The 24682-nt window shown below is 37.0% G+C and overlaps 3 protein-coding genes and 1 pseudogene across 3 annotated transcripts; 2 read left to right on the plus strand and 2 right to left on the minus strand.

The window, feature by feature from the left end:
* Positions 1-310: 310 nt before the first annotated feature.
* Positions 311-1345, plus strand: LOC131791371 (neuromedin-U receptor 2-like). Its single transcript, XM_059108705.2, has one exon. The coding sequence runs from the start codon at positions 311-313 to the stop codon at positions 1343-1345; it is 1035 nt and encodes a 344-aa protein (XP_058964688.2).
* Positions 1346-5096: 3751 nt separating this feature from the next.
* LOC131791468 (uncharacterized) lies at positions 5097-10598 on the minus strand. The gene is made up of 9 exons (XM_066172605.1): positions 10308-10598; positions 9645-9868; positions 9072-9168; positions 8181-8332; positions 7892-8008; positions 7376-7458; positions 6480-6625; positions 5913-6158; positions 5097-5549 (listed from the first exon to the last, which is right to left on the minus strand). Exons 2-9 carry the CDS (start codon positions 9849-9851, stop codon positions 5509-5511), a joined length of 1089 nt encoding a protein of 362 aa, XP_066028702.1. The 5' UTR covers positions 9852-9868; positions 10308-10598; the 3' UTR covers positions 5097-5508.
* A 321-nt stretch (positions 10599-10919) lies between these two features.
* LOC131791370 (uncharacterized) lies at positions 10920-12630 on the minus strand. Its single transcript, XM_059108704.2, has one exon. It carries the CDS (start codon positions 12628-12630, stop codon positions 11677-11679), a length of 954 nt encoding a protein of 317 aa, XP_058964687.1. The 3' UTR covers positions 10920-11676.
* A 6200-nt stretch (positions 12631-18830) lies between these two features.
* LOC131791369 (uncharacterized) lies at positions 18831-24189 on the plus strand (annotated as a pseudogene).
* Positions 24190-24682: the final 493 nt, after the last annotated feature.

A 24682-nucleotide genomic window follows, 5' to 3' on the forward strand; every position in this document is an offset into this window, starting at 1 on the left:
AGAATACCTAATCAGATAAGTACAAGTGCGCGACATTGTTCAATCTAAATGAAATCTGAACAAGAACTTGGAGACTGGCATTTTGATGGTCGGTCAGACTTATAAATTGAGAATTTTCTCTTCCTTGATATTATATTGAAATATATATATATATATATATATATATATATATAGATCATTTTCTCTTGCTTTATAATGAATATATCTTTGGTCGACGCCTAAAAATGCTTACTTAAGACATCATGATGGTCATGCACCTTCTTTTCACCTCAACAGCTTTAAATTAAAACAGCAACCTGAAAGGAGGAACATGCAGATAGAGAACTTCATTACCAAAGTTGCCCACTCTTCGCTGGTGCTGACAGCTTTGCTGGGCAATCTTTTGGTTTGTCTTACCATCCTGAAAAACAGGATATTAAGGACACCAGTGAATTATCTTCTAATGAATCTCGCCATAAGTGATATGATAATCGTGACAGCTTTCACTCCTAGACATATACTCGAAGGACTATACCATCATCCTCGAGGTTTGCAAGGAACCATCTTATGTAAAACAATCACTTCTGATACATTCACCTGGGTTGGAGCGGTGTCTTCAGCGACAACGTTGGTAGTATTGGCTTACGAGCGATACGCTGCCATTACTTTTCCTCTTGGAACACGATCAAAGCTAAGCCGCAGAAAACTAAAGATTTTCGTTGGCCTCGGTTGGTTTCTTTCCGCTATCTTCAACATCCCACTGTTTTACGTCAGAAGCCTCAATCAACAGCGTGGAATTTGCGAAAGCCATTGGCCAAATGTGACATTTGCAAAAAGTTACAATATCGCTTGGTTAATTTTGATTGGAATAGCACCGTTCTGCTTTATGGCATTTTTCTACGGGAAAGTTATACTGCATTTAAGAAGAGAGATATTACCGAGGCAACATAGATCATTAGCCACGAGGAAATCGAGACAGAAAGTCACCAAAATGCTTTTGACAATAACAATAATCTACGGAATTTGCTGGATTCCAAACCTGATTCTTTATGTTGTGTGGTACTATGTATTAGAAGCAGAAATAATGTACACGATAAATAAGGTTCTTCTTTTTTTAATATTAATAAATTCGTGTACAAATCCCTTTGTTTATGCCGCACAGAGTCGAATATTTCGAAGAAGCATGAAAAACATCGTATGCCCGTGCAAGAATTGGTCAGAAAATCGAATGAATATTTCCTTGCCTTTAACAAGGTCACTGAAGACCTTAGAGAACGTGCAGTTGAAAGGCTTTGCGCCCCTAGATAGCCATGCAAAGAAAGTAGAATTTCAAAACTTAGGATGGCAATCTTGGAGAAATTTTTAAGTTGAGTCTCGGAGCTAATTTATTACTTCGATCGTGGTATACTAAACTTAGTGGTTTGTTACCAAAGGCGTGAAAATATATAATATAAAATTCAGGACTGGGGAACGAAGAAAGTAATTTAAGCAATCAGACATTAACTGCTTTATACCCACTGTTTATTCAAGTCTTCATTAATTTTCTCACTTCATAAACGCTGATTCACTAATGTATATCTGCTAAAATGTGTTGACTATGGATACGAACGGGTCAAATTAGTTGTTATTTGGACTCCGGTTAACTGTATTAGTGGTCATTAGATGTAGAAAAATCCTACTGCGCAAAAGTCGATAAAAGAAGCGTAAAGAAGCTCTTGAACATACATTAGTGAAACAAGGGCTACTAAGTTAACAGTTTCTCTTTTGTATCAATTTTAAAGCTAGTTCATTTTAAACCTCTTGAAATGTCTTAAGATTTTCGCCAGAAAATAATATTAGTTTAGTCCATCATGAGATAGCAAGTTCGACCAGATGAATTAGGGATAATTACAGTGCTTATGCAAATATATATCCATAAATTGATTGATTAACACTTTCTTTGCCTATTGATGTATTTGCCCAATTGCCCACTAAAAGGACTGTGTGAAGAGTTTCAAAATTTACTTCTGAATTAGACTCATAGCCCCTCCTGGATTATAAATACTTCCCTCGATTACAATCTTCCTCTGCTTGCTGCAAACCTCCTCCACAGAAATCGCTTCACCACCGTTTTCTTGAGAGCAGTTAGAGGGAGTAGTGCGGTAGTTTAAAACTTTTTTCTTTATCAATACCGGCGCCCAATAAACTTGAAAAGTTTTGTCACCGCTGGTGCCAGTTTTCCTGAAACTGTCTCTGTAAACGCTTTTACCAAATCTTGATTGTAGGTAAGTGTTAAAAACTTTGCTCGAGCTGGTATAAGCTGACTTGACGCGCAAATCAGCTTTCTTAATTGCTGGCAGTGCATCTTCGTACCAGTCTCCATGGTGACGTTCTTTCTTGCCGTCGATTACAATACCGGGAATTGGTTTTCTTGCAAGATTATCAATGTTGTTATTTATGATTCTTTTTGGGTGAGTTTTTGGCAATTCTTGATTTTTATCATGGGCATCTGGTGAAATACCCATCCTCCTCGCGGATCCAAGCTTTTTACCCTCCACGAAGAGCGCTTTAATTGGGTGCTCGCCGTTGATTGACAATGCTTGTAGATCGGGAATGCAAGGAAGTCGAAACTTTTGTTTAGTTACTTTCGCCCGCTTGTAGGAACAATTCGGTGCCGAACTTGAACGCTTTAACATAAACATTTCGCTCTCGATCTTTCTGGTCTTTCCATCTCCCTTGCCTATCGCAATCAGCGACGAATAGTTCGCTGATACTGGCGAAATCCTCATAGACTTTCCCTTACTTCTTTCCTTTGTCGGAAATCGCCAGTCATTACTTCCTGTCACTGGCTTATAACTTTCTTCTTCTTGCTTGATTTCCTTGTCATTATTTGCTTTTGCTTTTAAATCTTTCGAGCTAAAATTTCCTTCTTCATGTTCGATTCCGTGCGGTTGAGTTGTTTTGTCTTCTAAACACTCTTTAGAATCCAGATAAACTGTTTTGACTGACAAGAAACTCATTAAAACGGCGTCCTGCCAAAATAAATACATACAATTTCGGATTTGCAGTTAGGCGGCTTCTAATTGCAGCCAGTTGAATATGACAAACGTTATGTCTCAGACGAAAAGAGTACTTGATTATTTCGCTTTGAATAAAGTGACATTTATTTTAATTTTTCAAAAAAATAAAAAGAAAAGAAAAACAAATGGGAAGTATAAACTTTAATTTTAAAGTAGATTTTAGGCCAGTAAAGTGCATTCGATTTTTTTTTATTTCGTAAATGCATTGATATATAGATGTTCTTGGTTAGGACAAGCATTTGGTATTTGTCCAGAAAAAAAAAAATTGTGAATATATATATTTTCTTTTGCACTCAATTATCATTTTGTAGAAGAGCAGTTTCAAAATGTATTTTGTTTTTCCGTGCAATATTATGGAAAATTATTCATGTATCTATCTTGACATTTCTCAGCTGGGAAGACTTCTGAGCATAAAATCCTGGCTGCGTGCAATTGATTTCAGTGAGTATTATACATTAGTTTACCTTCGAAATGATATTCTTGAAATCTTCAATACCAACAATATTAAAGACTGTTTCTCTTCCGCTCTTGTACGCTTGAGAAAGACACTCGAGGCGAGACTTAACTGGGATTACCCATGGCTACAAAAATTATTCTGAGGAACTACCTTACGATTTTTCGAGCAATCCTTTTATAATGTGTTGACGGCAATGTTGAGATCTTCGTGGCTACATTTAAGTACAAACACTGACCGTCGTCCAGCAAACCAAATGAGCATTTATCCAGGTGTATCTCATTAAGTTCATTAAAATTGTTTTTCCATATGAATACAACTATCGTCACTTCCAAATGAAGTATCACCAAAATTAAACTTCCTCTCATTATTTCTACGAATTTCTAATACACACAGGAATGGCAGGAATTAGTTTAAATTTGAAAATTGCTTTTTAACTTCCCTTACGCGAAAATTTAAAGGGTAAAGGAGGTTATTTCAAACGCACTGATCATATAAGAGCTCTATTAACTTCATTTTGTCCTCAGAGGGTTAGAGAAAGCCTTTTGAAATAACCTCGTTACTAGAGTTTCCATTTTAAAGTTTAAACTGGCAGGTGGTGTTGCTTTTAATTTTATTGGCTACGAACTTATGAAGTGGGGGACGTAGTTAGTATTAGACAATAAACAAGTACTTTAGGCGGGGAAATGTTCATGTTGAGTGACAGAACGGCAAACTTCAAAGTGGAATCAAATTGGCAAAACACAAATGCATTCAGTATCATTTGTTTGCCCTGGGCGGTGTTTTCTATTAAACTTCGACAAAAAAAAATCAAAAGACAGATACCTTTCTTTGAGCTAAATACATCGATTTTTAGGATCAAAAACAGTGGTGAATTGAAGGATAATTTATCGTTAGATTGCTTGTAATTCCTTTTCGAGAGTCCGCCCTAATGTGGAATAAAAAAATTTAACAGTAGAAATAAGTATAAACAGAAATAATTGACATTCGTTCCGAAGTAACCTGGCAAAAATGACAATTCCAAAACCAAATATTCTGAATTACTTTTGTATGGTGTAATTTACGAATAATTTTTTTCGCTCTGAACTTCATTTAGAGTTAAATGACGTAAGGAATATTTTCTTTTAACAATGTTCGGGCGACCTTTGAAACAATTTGAATAAATGAAAATTCATGTATGTGTGAGTGGCAAACAAAAACGACATACGATATGATTTCTGCCTCATATTTGAGATGACATGAAATATATCAATGTGTTTCATGCCCTCATACATTACATTTAGCTTTAAAAGTACATGTATCTCACAGAAATTATGTACTCATAACACTTACTACCAAATCTCTATGGTTTATATAAATTTGGTGAAATCAGTAAGATTAGGAAAGATATATTTTATTATGGTTTTATCAACTTCAATTAAGACTGAAAAACAGCGCAATGCTCTAAATAAACAAGAGGGGAAATTTTAGGAACAACGCTGCAAGAGGAAATGAAAATGCTTTAAACAATGTAACTAATATCATAAACCAAGTGTTATATTTTCTTATTTTAAAATTTTTTTTCTTTTCAATTACTGAAATTATTATTTTTGGAATGGTGAGTCCAAATATCATTTTTCTTATGTTGAAATATTGTTATACAAATATGATGGTAACCACGTCTTATAACTACAAAAAAAATTAATAATCTATCAAAATAATGAAAAAGATAAAGCGGTATGGCTCTGGTTGATTAATACATTTTTTTCGCTTGTTGACTTTTCAAGAATTTCAAAGAACGCACACTTCATAAAATCGGATTTGTTTAGCTGGTAAGAAGCTTCTAATAGCTACTGTTTCAACGTTATTTTATCATGGGTCCATCGAAGCATAGTTTTCAACGTATGTAGTTCATTCTTTTCCTTGCTGTAAGAGAGAGGCGGGAAATTGATCCCAAAGCCAGTCTCGCCCTTGTGTTCGCGTCTGCGTAAGAATGGCTCGACCCACTTCTTCTTCTTTTAAAAATCTTCAGAGATTCTAATAAAGTTTTAGTGAAGGTAGAAGCAGCCTTTCAAAATCTGTACGCGGATAAACAAATGAATATGTGAATGAATGTTTTGAGTGAAGGCCAGTAATATTTTGTGGATGAAAGCGGCCAAAAGATATTGTCAAACACCTAATCATCATGAAAACTTGAAAATGCAAGCCAAAAAGGATATGTTGAAGTCAAAGAGACAATATGGTCCTTCAACTTTGGCGTACTCGGGGGCAAACTGCTTGAACATAACTTCCTGAGATTTTAAAGTTTGCTGGTTCTCCTCCAGCAATAAATAAGGAAAAAAAATCCCAAACTTTCAGTACCAGTTTTTAAATTTTTCCTCATTCATCGCTATCATTTTGCAACATTGGCAACTTTATCATTTAAAATGTTCGTCTCGCACCTTGTTCTCTACAAAAACCGGTATTCTCTTCGTCTGCAAAAGTAAGTATTCCCGTTACTTCTTCCTCGGTAATTTTTTGTCCGTACAATGTGCTCAGAGCATCATGTATTTCACAGAGAGCCACACGACCCTTCTGTTCCGGGTCGAACACGCTGTAAACAGAATGCACTTCATTTAACTCCTTCTGCTCTGCTGTGACTTCTTCCAGTAACTGTATCACTTCATGCAGGGTTATCATTCGCTTGTCTGAAACGACATCGAAAATGCAGATCTTGAATAAGTTAGTGAAGTAAATACATCAGATCTTGTAACTTCGATGAGAATGTACTTATCGCAGATAGATACCTTTCTCGACTGTGGCATAAAAATTTGAATAACAAATTAACATCCTATGTGTGTGACGTTAATTGTTTTCAGCTCAGCGTTGTTTGAACATTCCAATGGAAGTGCATCACATTTTGTCCAATTCCTTGAGATATCAAATAGGATATCTCAGTGTTAAAGGAATGTTATCAATAGACAGTATAACTTTTTTTACGTCTTTTTTTCGAAAATCACGTGACAAACCTGATAATTCCAATTTATTCATGTAGTACCAAGCTTGTTCTTTGTGAACGTTGTAGCCTAAGTCTCGGAGTAGCGGAAAAAAGTGTTTACAATGAATCACACCAGAACCATTCGCGTCAAACATAGAGAACGCTTCTTCGAAGACCGCAAGAACAAAAACAAATAAATGAACATAAGTTTACAGTACTCAAACTATAACTACTGTTTCTTTTTGCGATAAGATTATAGTTAGACAACAAAGATATTGGAGATGGTCATCACTATCTCATTTTTTTTTTTTGACAGGAGATATAACGCAAAAACAGACCAGTACGTTACTTTAGTGAATGCGTTGATGCATTAGAGTTAATTAGAGAGTAATGCATGGGCGCAAGTAGCTTTGGAATTTCTATTCGAGTTTTCAAGTCGATATTTCACGAGTACACACGGTGAACAAATGAAATATCGAGTTGAACACGAGCAACGTATATCATATTAACATTATAGGCCTTTACTGACATGTTTGTGATTCATTCATCAACTCAGCAAAGTGGCGCAAAAGGCGATTAACGAGTTAGTAGCTGATTGGCGATATTTAAACTACTAAAAATCATCGTAATTTTACTTTCGTACATTTACGGATCCTCACACCTGTAAATCATTGTCAAGCAATTTAGTTTTTTATTTCTTTTTAGTTACAATAATCATGATAAAAATAATAAAAATAACAATAATGATGATTATAATAAATGATTGTACCGACCACCTCTGTCATAAAAAAAACAGTGCATTTAGGATGAATTATACTAAGGATAAGAAGATTTCGATTTGTTGTAACAAAGAGTAGAATGCATTCTCTAATCAGGTACCTTCTTTTGGGCATTTCTCTCGGGCGCGGGGAAAAAAATCTCCTACCTTCCACCTGTTCCTTATTGAATACAAATGGCTTTTCTCTATCTTCATCGTCGCAGTACATTGAAAATGCTTCGTTGACCCTTTGCTGAAAGATATTACAGGTCGTCTGAATGAAAATTGCCGTCAACATGGGCCATTTACTGCGCGAAAGCTTTTATGAATGTAGATGTTTTTAGATCCTTCCTTTTCTTAAATCAACGTTCTTGTACATTTTCCACCATGAAGTCTACTATCACTTATGACGATTTATACATGGGCGGATACGTACTTTATTCTCACCGAGAACCGAAAAAAAAATTCGCTGATTATTTTGCCATTCTTAAAAAAGTCTGAAGTTGGTGCTAGGTTAAGATAGCAGCTTTACCATATAATTACATTGGTACTGTATGATTTTTCAATTATCACTAAACGTTTCCCGGAACCTTGTTCTCTTTTATTTTTTAAACTTAGTCCGTATTTCAGATAGTTTAAGAAGTTACATGCCAATCAATCCTGGGTGTGTAACGTTTAAAACATACCTCTCTAAGTTGGGCTCTCTTGACTGAGATTGTCAAATGACCCTCTGCTCGCTTCATAGCATGCATCGCTTCCATTGCGTACTTTACAGATACTTTTCCCAGGTAAACATCGTTGATCTACATGGAAAAGGATTACTTTTCTGTTTTTTTTCCCTTTTTTTCATAATTATTATTTTCCCTATTTCATATTTATCTTTTCTTTTCTTTGTTTTTCTGTTTTTTTTGTTTTTCTTTCTTTCTTTCTTTCTTTCTTTCTTTATTAAGCGGACTGAAAAGAGTTTCGCACTACCGCTATTATCTTGTCTCCAGGGAACAGTTTTCCTTCAGCGACACTGCCCCACTTAACATTCTCTACAAATATTCCTGGTTCGCCATTTCTGGTAACGTTAGGCCCACCAGTTAACTGGATTCCAAGCTTGGCTGGTGTTTCGCTCGACACCCCTGAAGAAAAAACGGAGTATTTTCGGTCAAATGGAATAACATGCTCAAGAATTAAAAAACCTAGTTTCAACAACTTTTCATTTCAAACTTTCTCAATGATCGCCAGAAAGATCATATCTTCGCAGCAATCTGATATCTTGTTGATAGCTTATTAAAGAGCCTCTTAAGGTTTTTTGATTCTTCGGTAGAGAGTACCGTTTGAAACAGTTGCAATAGTGACTTGCTTGTAACTCAGTAACGAGCTCAGAGACCCAATTCTTCATTACGAAGGATAGAGAAAGGTGTCGTTTAAGTGTCGTTTAATCCTCGAACTCGTTATTAAATTAGTAGCACGTAAAGATGAAATCAAGTTCTTTGAAGAAGCTGTATTTCTGCTATGGTGAGACAAGAGATTATCTCCTGCATAACATGATATATAAAAGAAAATTTAAAAAAAATAGGTTTAATTAGGCATTTCCTTTTTCTGAGATGCATGACAATCGCATGACTAGTGTTTCAATACAACAAAACAATTTGTATCCGTTATATCGCTGCTTGCTTTGGTTGGAAAATATATATATGACATTCTTTACTTCGTTCCCCAATAGCTATTTCCATGAAAGGAACTGAGAAATTTCGATTTAAAGGGCAATGGTACATGTGCGAAAAGCATCGATTCGTTAAGAATTGACAAAGAATTGAAGCTCCTAATAGGAAAAAAAAGGAGTTTTTATGTTTCAAAACCATTTCTTTCACTGACCTAACAATTCCACGCTTTCAATATCTGCCTGCTGGTAGCTCTGATAGCCTCTTACGTCTCCGACAACTTTCTTTACGACTTGGAGGTCAATTGTTGTCTGTATAAATACATAGATCATAAAGGATGAAAACGAAACTGTAGAAAGAAAATCAGGTTCATTTCATTTTTCTGTGTTTCCATGGGTTTGTGCAATTTTTCCTATTCCTAGTGTTTTCTCTTTGTTTGTTTGTCTTTTTGATTATTTGATTATCTATTTTTTTATGGGGGAGAGAGAGTGGAATTTGTTGTTATTGTCCTTGTTCTAGATTTGTTTATTCATTTATTTTTTTTTTTTTTTCATTGTTTTCGGTTTGGTATGTTTTGTTGTTTTCTTTCTTTGAAGAGTTTTAAACTGGTGAATACCCCAAGCGGCAAAATTTAGGTAATCTATTACGCCTATTCATCCTCGAGTCTCCCAATTCCGTGGAATGCCCCCAAACGTTGGTGTAAGGCCTTCCTTACTGGAAAATCAAGTTTTTTTGTCAACCAGCATTGTGTTTGATTTACAAACCTTCAAAGGCTTAACTTTCTTACCGTACGATGCGTTTCGTCGTGCTTCCTTGCATTTGAATACTTTTTGCAAATTCTCACAATGGTCAAAACAAACGCACTGATCCACACCAATAAAATGAACCCGATGAAACCAAAAAACAGGGCGTATGAGGCTACCACGTGTGGGTTCTTCAATGATCGTGAAGCGTCAACTGTATGGCCCGTAAGTTTGGCGAACCAAATTCCCATGGTGATATCCTCGTTTTCTAAAATACAATTTTGAGTCGTATTGTGAATCCTTTTCATGAAAAAATCCCTCATCCTTTAAGAACAAACTTTCAGTCGGGTTATAATCGAGAGAAAGTTCACGGTCAGTCAAACCATTTAAAAAAAATTTACACCAATTAATTGCAAAAAATCAATTTTTCTTAACGCCTCTTATAGAGAGGAAAAATCAATAACTATAATGTATTCAAATTAAAATTTTTAGGTTGAAGTAGAGCCCTCGCATTCAAGTAAGCCTTAAGCTGAAAGGTATATATAATTGTAGTAATATATGATAAGGAAAACAAAACATTGTTACAAGTAGCCGAATTCTTCTTCAAAACCTGTCTCTGCAATCCATCTAATTGACATTTATGAGTGTCTCGTAATTGTTATTTTTCTTTCTTTTCCTTCCGTTTTTTTATTATTATTATTAAGTACCTTGTGTATGGAATTTTCCGTCAAAATATGGCAATCTCTTCAACGGAAAATCTCTCTCTACAAAAGCGTGATTAGAAGGAAAGTCGGTGTGTCGACATCACCCGCTTCCCGCCACCAAAATTGGTATTTAGCAACTATCGTGTTTCAGTCATCCTTTTGCTGCGAAGTGACTCGTTTCGTCGTTGGTCAGCCTGAGAATGTCGTCAGTTGCTCGACTTTCCGTCAGAAAGAAAATTTTGCGCAATTCAAATTGCACGCTGTTAAGCGGGAGAAGTATAACGTCACAGGGATAAAAATATCTTGCATATGATTGGTGGTTTAGTTCGTAAGCCATTTCAAATCAATGTCATGGTTCTGTATCTAAGTAACGCTTGTACTTTGCAAAAATGAACCCATTTAAAAGCATAATTAATGGCTTTAGCTAAACAGACAACGAGAGATAACAGGGTATTGCTGGCTAGAGATATCTTTGTTGAATAAATTCATTTAAAAAGAAAAAAAAAGAGAAATAAGAAAATGAAAATGTAAAAGATAATTTGCCACAAAGGAAAGTTGAATTAAAACAACATTTGCCGAAAAGAAAAGTGTGTTTTGGAAATAATGATGAAATTAATTTCACTAAAATTAGATTTTAATTATTTCTTCACATTTTGCATCTTTTTCCTTTCTTGACACAGAGATAATTCATATTGATAAAGAAGAGGACTTCTACCTGAAAATCCTCGCAAGCTATCGCAAGTTAACAGACTGATCAAACGTGTAAATGAATATTACCAGTTTAGAAATTCAATTTTAGACTAAATTATTAGCTATATTTATCATCACAAAATCACAGGCAATGTACTAAATTACAGCACTTTCGTGTACATGTAAATGCTGGATAATGTTTAAAATACAAAATAATCACTTGCTAACAAGTCGCACCAAAACGACGGTTGCCAAAGGCAACACTTAAGGGAAAATACTTCAGAGGGCACAACTTTTCTAAAGGAACACACGTAATTTTACGTGTATTGTTACTACAAACAAATTCAACGAAAGTTACCGATTATTTGTACTCAGAATTTCAGATTTCTACTTGAGAAAGTCTCTCCTGAATTTAGTTGACAATAACGATTTTTTTTTTCTTTTCCGCCCGTCCGAGTTAATTTACCTTTTTTCCTTACCCGAAGTACTGCTTTCTTTATAAAAATGAAATGTAACTGGCAATTAATAGATGCAGCCAGTCCGTCGTGTTCTCTTTGCGATAGAAACTGGGCCTTATTGTAGGCTGTGATGTCACCGAGAGCTGAGAGCTACTCGCCTATTTGGACCCAAGCTTCGCGCGGACAACGACACTGAAGAGAAAATCAAGGGGCAGTGACTAGATCTATTCTATTTTGTGGTCTGCCTTAAAAGGCTCTGCTCGCATAATGATGGTGAGAAGGATTGTTGAAATCAAAAGCTCAAGACTCAACAATGCAATGAACAAATTTTTCTCAATCTGATCAAAAACAAGCAAGCAAAAAAACGTCGGAACATTTAAAAGGATTCGGCTACAAACAAAGGCAGAGACAACACGCAGGTTCCCATTGCTTGCAGCAATCATGTAGTGCAATCCATGGGCTGATCTCACAAAGAAATACGAAGCCAGAAACCCTTGCGAAAACCCACTGAATTTATCTAGCTGGAATATTATCGCAGCAAAATCAGGCCTTATAACTAAAAGCGACCAGAAACAGAATTGAACGACTCCCAGAACAAAAACAGTAGCAACCAGCCCTTCAGTCTTAGCCATTTCAAACCGTTTTATGTCCAAGGTGACTTCTTGTAAAAACTTGCTTACAGAGGCATCCTTCGTCTCCTGGCTCCAAATAACCACTATGGCCAATGCAAATATGGAATTGGGTACCATCCAAAACAAGGAGAGTCTAAACGGGAGCAAGCCTTTCTCGACCAACATTAACGATATGAAATTTGCCCAAACCAGACGGTCGACCACTGAGGTCAGAATGGTCGCATAGCGAGACCCTCTGCAATATGAGCGCGCTGAAATGATAAAGATGAAGCCAATTTCGATCACTGCGAGCCCTAGTAAGCGGAGGTAGCCATCAGAGTGGCCCACCAAGTCCAGCGTGAAAACGATGCCCACAATCTTCGGTGATAGGAGAAATGTTGCTCCTCCTAAGCAGTAAAACATAAGACAAGACCGCTGAACAAACTTTTCGGTCCTTGTCATCTGCTTGGTAAGAGGAACGGAGAAAATATACTTGAAGTCCATCACGACGCTACGCTGATCTTCTCCTTTAATAGGCTGTGAAGATAACGATAAGGAACGCAGCATAAGTGATTGGGGCCATGCTAACATAAATGCAATAGTGCAGTCAAAATAATCAGAAACTAAACCTGATAAATGTTCAAAGGAGAGAAGTCCCAGAGGCCCCGTTGTATGGAGCCAAATTCTTTTGGCGACTTGTCCCTTACTTCGAGATTTTAGGCTAAGTTTAACAACGCCATATAGTCTTCAGGCTCATTATCATTATAGGAAAATATTATCAAACTATCTAATAATTGAGGAGTATTGAATGTTGTCTTCAGGACCCGTGAGTAATGCTAAAGAGCAAGTGTTGTTGGCACGAAGATCTATTGTTGATTGACATTCTAATGACCACCTGCGAATGAAAGATATTTTTTCCGTGTTTCGTTGCATGTCCCTGCTACGCGTGATTTACGCGTGACAAATGCCTGCACAGTAGGTGATAGCGGCTTGTTTGCTTGATATTTCGAGAAGCTATCAAGTTTAAACATTGTGCTCGCTCAATTAAAAGATCTGTTCCCATAACTGCAGCCTCTCTTGAGATATCCGGTAATTCCTCTCAGGATAGGCTCTGAGACTGAGAAATGACTTTCAACCGCAATACTCCGAAAAGTGTATCTCCGTTACCATCCTGTAAAACACTGTTAAAGTAATCTGACGTGTTTAGGCACAACCCTCCTGACTTCCCCAACAAGAATAAACAAGTAAATTAAGTCTAGATGATAAATGATTAAAATGGATCAGTGAGCTGGTAAGACTGAAAGGATATTATTGAAGAGTAGAGTTCACCGCCTTTGAAGCTTGCCCCCTTGCTATAAATAAGATTAATTCGACAAGACGGTTTCAAATTTTCCTTGATCTGAGATATTATCGCTTAATTGATTTATTACCAGCGCAACAAGTGCTATGGCTTTTCAGAGGTTCGTGCGTTTGTTTTCTTGACTATTCACCTGAGACTTGCATATAATTGACCTATGAAAATATTTCATTTACGTCCAGGTTATTCATTAGAGCAATATCGGTCTGAGAGTTATTCAGCAAAGAGGCGCTATAAAGACCTCCTTCAGTGGTAGAAATTTTTTGTATTTTCGCACTACAATATCGAAATAGACTACACGGAGTGCAAATGGATTCATCAGCTTAGAATAAGCTCATCTTTCCTCTTAATCCACTCTTATCGTATTATCAAGGTGCCGCTTATCATAACGCTATCATTCCGTCTAATTATTACTAGCTTCTTAGCGATTTGGAATTAGATATTTGCTGATCGAAATAACCTCGCTTTACATATCCCAGCCGCTCTCTACAAGGCTTATTGTAGGGGGCAATAACTATTTCATCAACTTCAAAACGAACAAAATGTAAATATGATATCGACCAGCTATGGATCTATTTGTTGCGGGTTAAACCAACAAGAGAGTTTAAACTCACCGAACTTTAAGTAGAATCTTTTCAATCCGCGAAATATTTGCTTCCGAGTATCACAGAAAGCACATCGAGCCAGACGCCAGTATTCCCTCTATATATAGCGCACCCAAATGTCATGAAGTGGCATTAAGAGTAGATCACTTTTATTTTGACTGTCACGCCTGAGATGTTTGGCAATGAATCAGCAATTGCCTCAGGGTATATTGGGAATCCTGCATAGGTAAGTTGTAGCTCATTAACAGGCTCATTTGAAGTCACGAATTTTAAAAGAATTTTTTTATTTATTTATTTATTTATATTCACCATGGGTAGGGTTAAAGAATTATTTCTCAGCTCTCTTCTGGTGAACTCAAATACTCTGATAAACAGAAATGAAAAAAAGGATCACTCCTTGAGCAGCGGGAAACTCCGCATAAAAATTTAAGGCCTTAGAACTCACACCCAACCAGTTCATCATTTCCGAACCGATTCATTGCATTACAAGAATACTTTTTCCACTTCGACTCCTTCCATGTGGCGATCAGAGAAGCGTGTAAGCTGTTCAAAGTTTTCTATAAGGGTTCAACTGCTGTGTCCTCCTGGAAAGAAGCTGATTTTTAGAGTAGCTGCCATGAAAACTACTGTACATCATCTGTGAGATAGCTGGCTGCTGGGATCGCTACGCACTGAAATCTGAACGGACGTGTTATAGATCTTGCAAGGTAATAAATGGCAAAATAAAAATAGCAGCATTGGTTGTTTTTACAAACCGGCATATTTCCATTATTCTTACAGAAATTTTTTCACGGCACAAAGAGGCCGAGCACGATTTGATTTGTAACTATTCACTGACTTCTTGTCCTAAGTCACGCCACACTTTCCATGAAGAAAACCTGGTACCTTAAATTGAGAACATCAATAAGAGAATGTCGATTTCAAAATTCTCTTGACATCAGATCTACGGCATGCGAATTATTCAATCAAAATATATGTTCCTCCTGTTCCCGGAATTCTAACTTTAGGGCAGCTATGGAGCGACTTCCGTCTGGCCACCGACTTCATCATTTTCCAAACTTATCGCGTAAATTTTTATAACGTTTTTCTCATAGAATAGTTTCAGATAAAGTTTGAGGTCCATGTTCGCGCAAAACTTGCAGCATATTCGGCATAAGAAAAATTCGCCGTTTGGCCCGGCCTTTCAAAGGTTTTTAATTTTAATTTGTTCTGAAACCAAATAGGCTTTGATTTGTTCTATAAATTAAAGAAGAGGACTTAGACGCGCTTTTTTCAGTTACACAGGGATTTAAGCAGAGATGAAGATGACTAGGAATTAGGACTATGACCTTTCCGTTCCACTTTTTATAACTTTAGCAACGTTTACGTTTACGTGGGAAATCGCCATTCAGTTTTTGTAAATAGGCACAACAAATAGTGTGCTATAGCTAAAAAGATTTTTTAGTAAACTAGTTCGGCTCAAGATCGAACATTCAACTTTCACTTTTAATTCATCATTCAACTCAAGTTAAGATGTCACAAGTTATATAACTATATATAACCTACTACCTTAGTTTTATTTCGGTTTGTTCAATCTTCTTTTTCTAATTGTTTTAATATTATGCGATCGGTCACCGTACCCTTAATTTCAACGTCGTATTCAAAGACTTTATTAAATACACACCGAAGGCAACTAACTTTCCTTCTTTGACACCAGTGGAGTCCCGAATGGTTTAATCTAGCAATAGATATATAGAAAGCTTCAGATAGTGCACATTTTTTACAGTGTGTGTATACTGACAACTGTGTTTTGGTAAATTTAAGTCTAAAATAAATAACTATAGAGAATTTTTTTTTGTTTTCACCTTTTAAATATGCAGAAAACCCAAGATATCATCAATCAAAAAGTAGATCCAGCGTGCCTCTGATTGTTAAGATGACCTCAGTGATAGGTATCACGTGGATTCTAGGATTGCCACAGACTTGAAAGCTTTTTCCTTTCTGTAGTATCCGTATGTTGTTTTAAATAGTCTTCAACAAGGTACGGTAAATTTATCGTTTAAGTTAGAAATAGTTCTCTTATTAACAAAACGGCAAAACATGATGCTAGGTATAAGTGATCATTTGTAATAGACGTAATTATGATAAAAAAATAACTCTCCGCCCTCCCAGTCACCCTTACTCAATCAAGAAATTCCCTCTGAAACCTCATCTTGAATTGATTGATCTTCAAGCACCTTTCAAAATATCGAATAAAATCACTAAAACTCAAAGTAAATGTTAATAGGCCATGGTATAACCCCATCTTAGTGTGTTTCCTTGAAATTCATGTTACGCACGGGTCAAACCTCAGAGTAGGGCTCACTGACTTCATAACTGTCTTCTGTAGGCTTTTTTATTTTCCTGTGCTATGCTGCTAGTGGAGATTAAAGCCTGCAATCATGCAAAAGCAAATTTCCTGCGATTCCCAGTATCCACTTACCGACAAACGAAAGCACTTGCAATATGGCTAACAGTCCGGGAGCTCAAGAAACGCACTTTTAGGTAAAAGACGACCAATGATTATTCGGAGATATTTTTGTCTGTTGTGCAAGACGCTCTACGCCAAAGGTGCCTCTCTTCGCCCAAAGGTAGAAATCATCGTGACCAGAATGTCAAGAAAGGGGTTACCGAAAGTGTAACTGCGTCGCTGATTCAAGAGTGTTTGTCATAGTGCTCCACAAGAAAAAGAACATAAATCACCAGTATTCTGGGAGAAAACAAGAACACAACAGGGTGATCAAGCGGGAAAGATAGAACATTACAGAAAACATTTTTCATTTACCAAAAAAGTTTTCAATAGATTAAGGATACATTGTGTGTGAATAACAACAATACATTACTTTATGAAGCAGATGCTGCAACTCACATTTGCACGTGCGTCTTAATGTAACAGGGTAAGCTTAGAGCGGTCAGATATCGATTTCAAATTAATAACCATACTAGGAAGTACGAGCAGTTTTGAATGTATAAAAATTATTCATTTTTGAAAAGCATTGATAGTTTGAAAGTTATCAGGCTGAAATTTCTATGATAAGTTAACTCTGAGAGGCCAAAGTAACCACTTCTAACGTCACCGAAATGGGTAATGTGATCTTAGAGTAGACGATGCCCTTGTTTTAAAAGGTGTGTTTTTTTTTTTTATTTTGTTTTAATACATCCACAGAAGTCTCAACGGCTATTAAAAACCTGCAAGCAGGAAAGAAACAACGTGAATAAGCTATATCCAGATTAAGAACGTGAGGCATGTCAATGAGTACAAAAGAGTGAGTCGTGTTTCCCTTCGGAACCCTTTAAATTCCCCTCCGAGTTGCCCTTTAAGGAGCATTGAGGTTATTCGGGGGAAAAAAAAAATTTCACTGTTCCCTTAGGCCATAATCAAATGCTTAATATGTTGATATGACATGAGCGGACGGAAGTGCCATCAGACGGTGGTTTAAAGGCGATAGTCTATGGAGATGGAAAACATTATTCGTCACTCCATAATGATCGCTCATGTTGCCCCCAAGACCATCTACTTATAAATATCGCCTTTTTAGATATGGTACGTGAAACCTCACAATAATGGACAACAAATTAGCCTCATGTTCAATATCACTTAGTGCTGGTAGCATGCGGGTGTTTTGTGACCATTAAAAATATGACACAAAACGCGTCAACGGATGGAAATTTTGAGGAATGATAGATGATATTCATGTCTCTCTAAAAGCATTTGAAAATTTTTAGACCCCGGCGCACTCTAATGGAAACTGAAAGAAATAAACATCTTTATTGGAGAAAAGACAATGTATTTATGGGTTACCCACCAAACGCTTGATCAAAACACCTTATAACAAGGCAAGAGAAGAAATACTGCAACGCGGCAAACTATAAATAAGTAAATGAAGGTACTTACCTATGAGCATAAATGAGAACTAAATTTCAATCATGTCCATATGTTAGAATACTAACGCTTTGGGAGAAGTAGTGGTAAAACCAGAAACACAATTTTAGAGCTACGATTTGAAAAAATCAAAGTAAATCGAAATGTCATATTGAGTCCACATGTGTTCTATTATCTTTAGATTTTTTTGGTGTTTTTTTGTTTGCGGCAGTAACAACGAAGGAATCCATGAATGCATACTATACCTATTTAATCTGGGCATCGAAGGATGTGCGTAGAAAAAAATTGGCCCTCAACTGTCTTATGATGGCTGTCTCCGGCCGTCTATTATGGCTGTTTTGGCTAATTATCTAAACTTTTCCGTGTAGAGTACACCCCTGCGAACACCTTCCAAGGGGAAACGAAAAATGGCTTGAGTTACTGGGAGTTTATGTTGAGTTAATAATATGTTAATGATCATTATGGAATCATGCGCGTAAGGTTCCTGCTGTGTTTAGAAGATCGTTTAGTCTGGAAGTTTAACTAAATGCACTAAACTTTCATTAATGTTATAATGTTAAATCGTGGCTATAGATTGGGAAAGTATCCAATCAGTTACCATCAGGCATTGACGTTTCAACGACCAACTTTTTACGGAACGATCGATGCGGGGGTGTAAATTTGAGGTATAAGAGAAAGTATAGTAAAGTTAGTTCAAGGTTAAGGAGTTCGAGGTTAAAGGGTTCGCAGTAAGCTGGTAGGGCCGTTAGTTTCAAAGCAAATCGTGGGTCCAAGGAGTAACACCAAAAGTTAACCAAGTAAGTTAGGTTCTATACTTTTTCTACTTTAAAAAAAGGGCTTTTATTTCGCCAAAAGTCATGTTTTATTCCGGCTGTTTCAATACCAGAATCCGTTTCTCAGGTTCATCCATAGAATGATGTTACTGCTTGGCTTCTGGTGCCTACAAATCATATTTTTACTCAATACGTTGACGGTTATCTCGGAAAAGATAACAGGTAGGTCTGATTCCTTCGTTACTGTTGTTGCCAGATGAAATTTCCTATATGCAGCCCCTTTTTAGCAACACGCGATGTTCTATCCACCGAAGAAGTCACATAATATGCTTTATTCCTTTTTGAATACTGCAGCGTAGCCTCAACCATATTGAATATGATATGTAACCCTGAGGTTAAGTGATATCATGAAAATACCTGCAAAAAAAAAAAAAAGCAAACAAAAACAAAAAAACAATGAAACAGGTAAATGAAAAGAAGAGAAGAGAGCAAAAAAGAGTAACATAAAATATATTAACTTATATGGGTCTTATAAAGGAAATGGCGTTAAGGCCGTCTAGGAGACAAATAAGTCCTGAAATCAGATTTCATTATCACTGAAGGTCCTCCATTTGCTGTTGAACTGTCCTAACAGATAGCCTTTTTTCGTCCAGATGCAGATAAAAACACGAGCGCAAAAATGGATCTGGAATCCTTCCTCTTGAGAACTTTAAGACCTGACTTCGGCTCACATCTTGTGTCCATCAATGGTATGTTTGGTGGATCTACTCCTTAGTTTTTAAGAAATGTATATATATTAGCAATTTAACTAAAATCCGCGAATGAACAGAGTGAGAAAATCCTAGAGTATCCCTGGCAGAGGCAGCACATTTAGCGAAATTCCAAATTTTTTCATTTTACATTCATTTTTCAGTGATAGAGCATTGTCATTATATGTGACGTTATACATGCTTTTACGTGTAAATGTATTCAGCAGTTGTTCCATTTCTCATGATATGATGGCAAAAAAGTAATAGATCATTCTTAAAAACGGGGATGGAACCTTGTAGAGAAAGAAAAGAGTAAGAGGCTTTTAAGATTAACAGATGTAATTTTAAGTGGATATATCAGTTGCTGCTTGCTTTGATTTTGAGTTCAGCCTAAGCTTTGGAGAACAGATAGTTTAGTGTCAACAACTGAGCTGAAAACGTAAATTGACCACCGTAAAAAGGTAAAAAAGCTGACGCAAAACACTAGAACAAAAATTTATCTTCCAAATTGGCACTCTCAATCCCCACGGTATCAGCGAGCGCTTTTCATTCAACTAATTTATCCTTGTTTTCTCGTCACCATACTCCCATCAATAGCGTAGCTCCACTTTCTGCATATAAAACCACACACAACTCACAATTCTTCCAATCATTCTGACGAAGGGCTAACGCTCGAAAGGTCAGCTTTTTTACTTTTTATGGTGGTCAATTTACGTTTTCAACTCAGTTGTTAACACTAAATTATCTGCTATACTCTCCCACCGACGCAGCAGCACAGCATCTTAAGAAACTTACCCCCTAAGCTTTGGAGAGTTTTGTAAAGAATCTCACTTCTCTATTTTCTCATTCCTTAGAGTCGCAGTGGAAGGAGCAGATCAAGATTCTAGTGAAGCCCCTAACGGCCAATCAAATGAAAAAATTAAGTTGCAAAAGGCGGTGTGGAAGGAAACAAAGACATCATGATTCTATTAAGAGTTGTTTTTGTGATGAATTTTGTAAAGGCTTTGGTGATTGCTGTTTTGACTTTGATGAATTGTGAGTATTTGTTTCCCACGCATTTCAAGATCAAATATATCTTATACCAATGTTTTTAATCTTTCCGCATATCTTCAAATGATAACCACTGTAAGATAATTCCAGGTAAGACTTTCTTTTCCCACGACTCGCTAGCTATCTTAGGCTATCTTTTGACACTATAATAACATTTCAGCTTGGTCCTAATTTTCTGATGTTCAAGCCTCTGCCTTGACGCGGAGTTCCCGATTTTGACAGTGTCTTCTACGAGTCGATTCATTCCACTTTTTATAGTCCCTGTGACCCATGTGGTTGGTCCTGTGGTTGATCCCGGGTTTAATCCTCAGGCAAGAGATTACAAACTGTTTATAATCTCTTGTCTTCAGGCAATTACTTGCACTATAGAGGTCATGCTTAGGTCGTCTAATGACCTTGTCTTGGAATTTTCCCAAAGTTCTGGTTTTGGCTGTCGTCTTCGAAGCTTGACTGGTTAATTTGAAACATTAAGTACCCTGGGTTCGTTCGCGAGAACATCGTAAAAGGACTTCGGTTAGTGTTCCTATGGGAGTTCCCTAATCTTCTGAAGTCAGTCACCACGCATAAGCAATCATGGCTTACTCGTCGAGCATATAAAAGAGTCCACTATATATCACAGATTTTATATAGAAAGGGGACTCAGTAATTACAAGATATTGGCGTTCCTGAAAATGTACCAAAAGTGTAGCAGTGAAGGCAAATTTGTTTAGCCAAAGACACAAAGGAAAAAGAAGAATTCAAAAGTAGAGTTTAGATTCTTCGTAATGCCTTACACGAAACCTGGTTTGAACTAGCAGCTCTTACACTCTCCCACTTCGCTTTGCCCCGTTATACCATTTTAGGAGCCTATGTACCAAATATCATTGATGACTTTTTTTTCCTTTTTCGTTTCGGACAGGTGCACAATACCTCAAGTATCTATGGGAACATGTGTCAGAGAATATGACCATCGGTTCCCAAATAGGCTGATTGGTCGCGCAGTCTGGAGCTTTTGCCCGAAGAACTTTACAGATGAGAGTACGAAGTAAAAATGTCAAGGCGACGATGAAGATGAGAATGGTTTGAACCCTGTGCCTGTGAATGACAAATACAGTAACGTGACATACAAAAATATTTTCTGCGCCAGGTGCAATGAAGCATTGCACACAGCATTCTGGGAAGTCAGTTTCTCGTGACCTGAGTGGTTCGATGTTTCCAACCTCAGTCTAAGCAGAGACTTGAGACTTTTGCAAGATCGATGTTATCTTCAGAAAAGGCCAGTTGATGATTCCTTGAAAAGATGCATCCCGTGGCCTCGGCCTTCGATCAAAAGCGATCCTACAAAGGGTAATACCCTTTGCAAGGCGGAATGTCTTGGTTACGCTATCTTGGTATACTCCAGGAGTAAATTGAAAACGTTTCGTAACCCTCAGTGTGCCTTTTGCTATGGGATTGAGCTCGTGGATTTAGAAATTTCCGTGCGAGATGACAACCTTGATCCGCCTGATTCAATAATAAAACCCCCTGACTTGACGATTCTGTTTGAATTTATCCCCACATCTAAGATTTCTATCAAAGTAGTAGACCAACCGAAAAGATCAGAAGATCGTCCCACCACCTATGTTCACGATGAAGCATGTGGAAATTTTTCAAAAAATTTCAATAAAACCAGAGAAATTTTAAGAAAAAATATATTTCTTCAGCATCTCAGCTTTATTGGGTCAGTGGTGTCCATCGTTTCGCTGGTTTTACTGTTAGTGACTTACGTCTTATTTGCTGAGCTCCGTAACTTACCTGGGAAAATTATGTTAAATTTGACGATCTCTCTGTTGCTGTATGAAAGTGTATTCCTCTCAGCTGGCAAAAAGGACCATCAGTTGGTCTGTCTTGTAGTCGCAGTTCTTTTTCACCTCTTCGCCCTCTCTTCCTTTACGTGGATGAACGTTATGGCATATGATGTGCATCGCACTTTCACAGAAGTCTCGGGTAAGTTGACATTTTTAATTAGTGATTTAGGATCGTTATCAATCTAGAACTTTGTTTAGACATTCTGTCTAAATCTTAGAAATCTCTTCGTTACAGAAATGCATCTCTGATATACACGATTCATGAAAAGGGTAGCGACTGTTGATTGTGGTGAATCTACTTGTAATGAAGAGTAAATTTTTGTATCACAATTTAGTAAATTTTAGTGTTGATCACAATCTCGACTGCATACTGCTTTATTCATGATTCAGTTTATCTGATTTAAGGACTTGTGGAGGCACTTCGCACAGAATCCATGTCAACAAAAATACTTCAGAGAACTATCACTTAAGATTTTGTAAACTTTAGTCACTCATTATTATTCCAATTAGGTCCGGCGGCAAACCGACGAGAGGACCTCAAAATACGTTTGATGTGTTATTCCCTGTACGCCTGGGGAGGCCCTGCTATTGTAGTTCTTTCCTGTGTTACAGTTGACCAGCTTAAGGAAGGAGCGATAGGATACGGTTAGTATCTATCATAAAACGGTGTGTTAAGTGCTTGTCATTGAACCACGAGAAAAACATAGTTGACTTTCAGCGATGTTGATATGGCAAAATACCTCAACTAATTCCATATGTTGCTGACTCAACAGGCCTTGGAAAAGAGAACTGTTTCATATCAGAAAAAAAAGCAAAGATCTTCTCATTCATTTTGCCTGTTGGACTGATTCTGATTTTCAACCTCTTTGCTCTGGGACACACAAGCTTTCATATCGTCAGAACTCGAAAGGTGGGTACAATAACTCGATGCTTTTTTTAAACTAAGGACTTCAAAATTCCACTGTCGAAGTGTCTGTCTCTGCGCTTTGCCTCGTTACCTATTGCTCCGAACGGCTTGCATGACCAACAGAACGCCGAAAACAAATCTGAACTTTAAAAGCAGGTTTATTTACATTTTGATCATTTTAGAGGGCCAGACAAGTGACTAAGCAACAACAAAGCTCTAACGTGGCTTTGATCTGTGTTAAAATGGCCTCAGTGATGGGTGTGACATGGATTCTTGGGATTGCTGCGAACCTACAGGCTCTTTCATTCCTGTGGTACCCTTACGTTGTTCTAAACAGCCTTCAAGGTAAGTGCCCTTTAGGGTAACAAAGCTGGTTCGTTTCGGAGAAAGAATGGAACGCTTCTCGATTGGAATCACCAGAAATAAGTATTCCGATGTGTTAGCTGATCTTAACTTGGGGAAAAAAATTCTCATTGTGATAATTTTTGGTTGATCATATTAAATAGTTCCTATGGCAATGATAGTAAAATCTGTCTCGATTGATGTAACGAAGCGATTACTTACTCCTAGATAAGAGTATGCAATATATTCAGATTTTCTTGCATTTCGCAGTGTTTTCCATCGAATGATTACGATATAGCCTTTTTCCTTGGCTACGTTATTTAACATGATTTGATTGGCACCAGAACTCTATGGGGATGAATTGCTAAACATGACGTCTTTTCAAGAGATTCTACTTTTAACAGTTGAATTATATGCCTTTCTCCAAGGTTTCTTCATCTTCCTGTCCTTTGCTACAACTGGGAAGGCGTTGGAGTTGTACAAAAGCAATTTTTTCAAAATCCTTAGGAAACAAGCACCACAGAACAATGAAGAAAGAATGGGAAACTTGAACCCCAGGGAGCAATTCATCTACCGCGGAGCTGAAAACCAGGAAACCAATATCACGCAAGTGTGACAGTGTCGCTGATTCAAGAGCGTTTTTAAATTCTTCACATGCGAAACTGTGACACAGAAGCAAATTCGCCAATATTCTGGGAAAAAGAGCAAAACAGAGTTAAAGATTTAGGGTCTGTTATTGAAACAAGGTCTAATTTGGGCCATGTCTTTTCAGCGATTAATGGACCTCGAATGTTCCTTATAGGTAGTTTTTTTAAGTAATTAGAACTTTACCTTCTAGCTACGTAGAAGCCTTTTTGAGTTCAATTATACATCTATATTTTCTTACTGAAAAATTTGAGACTTCAATAGACATGAAGGACAACTGACGATGATTTCGTACCCCAGGAGTTTGCTGCGGTACAAACGTAAAAGCCGTTGTCTTGTGTAGTGGTATTTAGTATGGTGAGATTTCCTTTACTAACCATGGTCCTTGCGCTTGAAAGAATTCCATCAGACCTTTTCCATATTATCCTGTCTGGTTTAGGATTACCTGTCACTTTACACATTGC

The sequence above is a fragment of the Pocillopora verrucosa genome, chromosome 9, assembly GCF_036669915.1.
Source record: "Pocillopora verrucosa isolate sample1 chromosome 9, ASM3666991v2, whole genome shotgun sequence".
Taxonomy (NCBI): domain Eukaryota; kingdom Metazoa; phylum Cnidaria; class Anthozoa; order Scleractinia; family Pocilloporidae; genus Pocillopora; species Pocillopora verrucosa.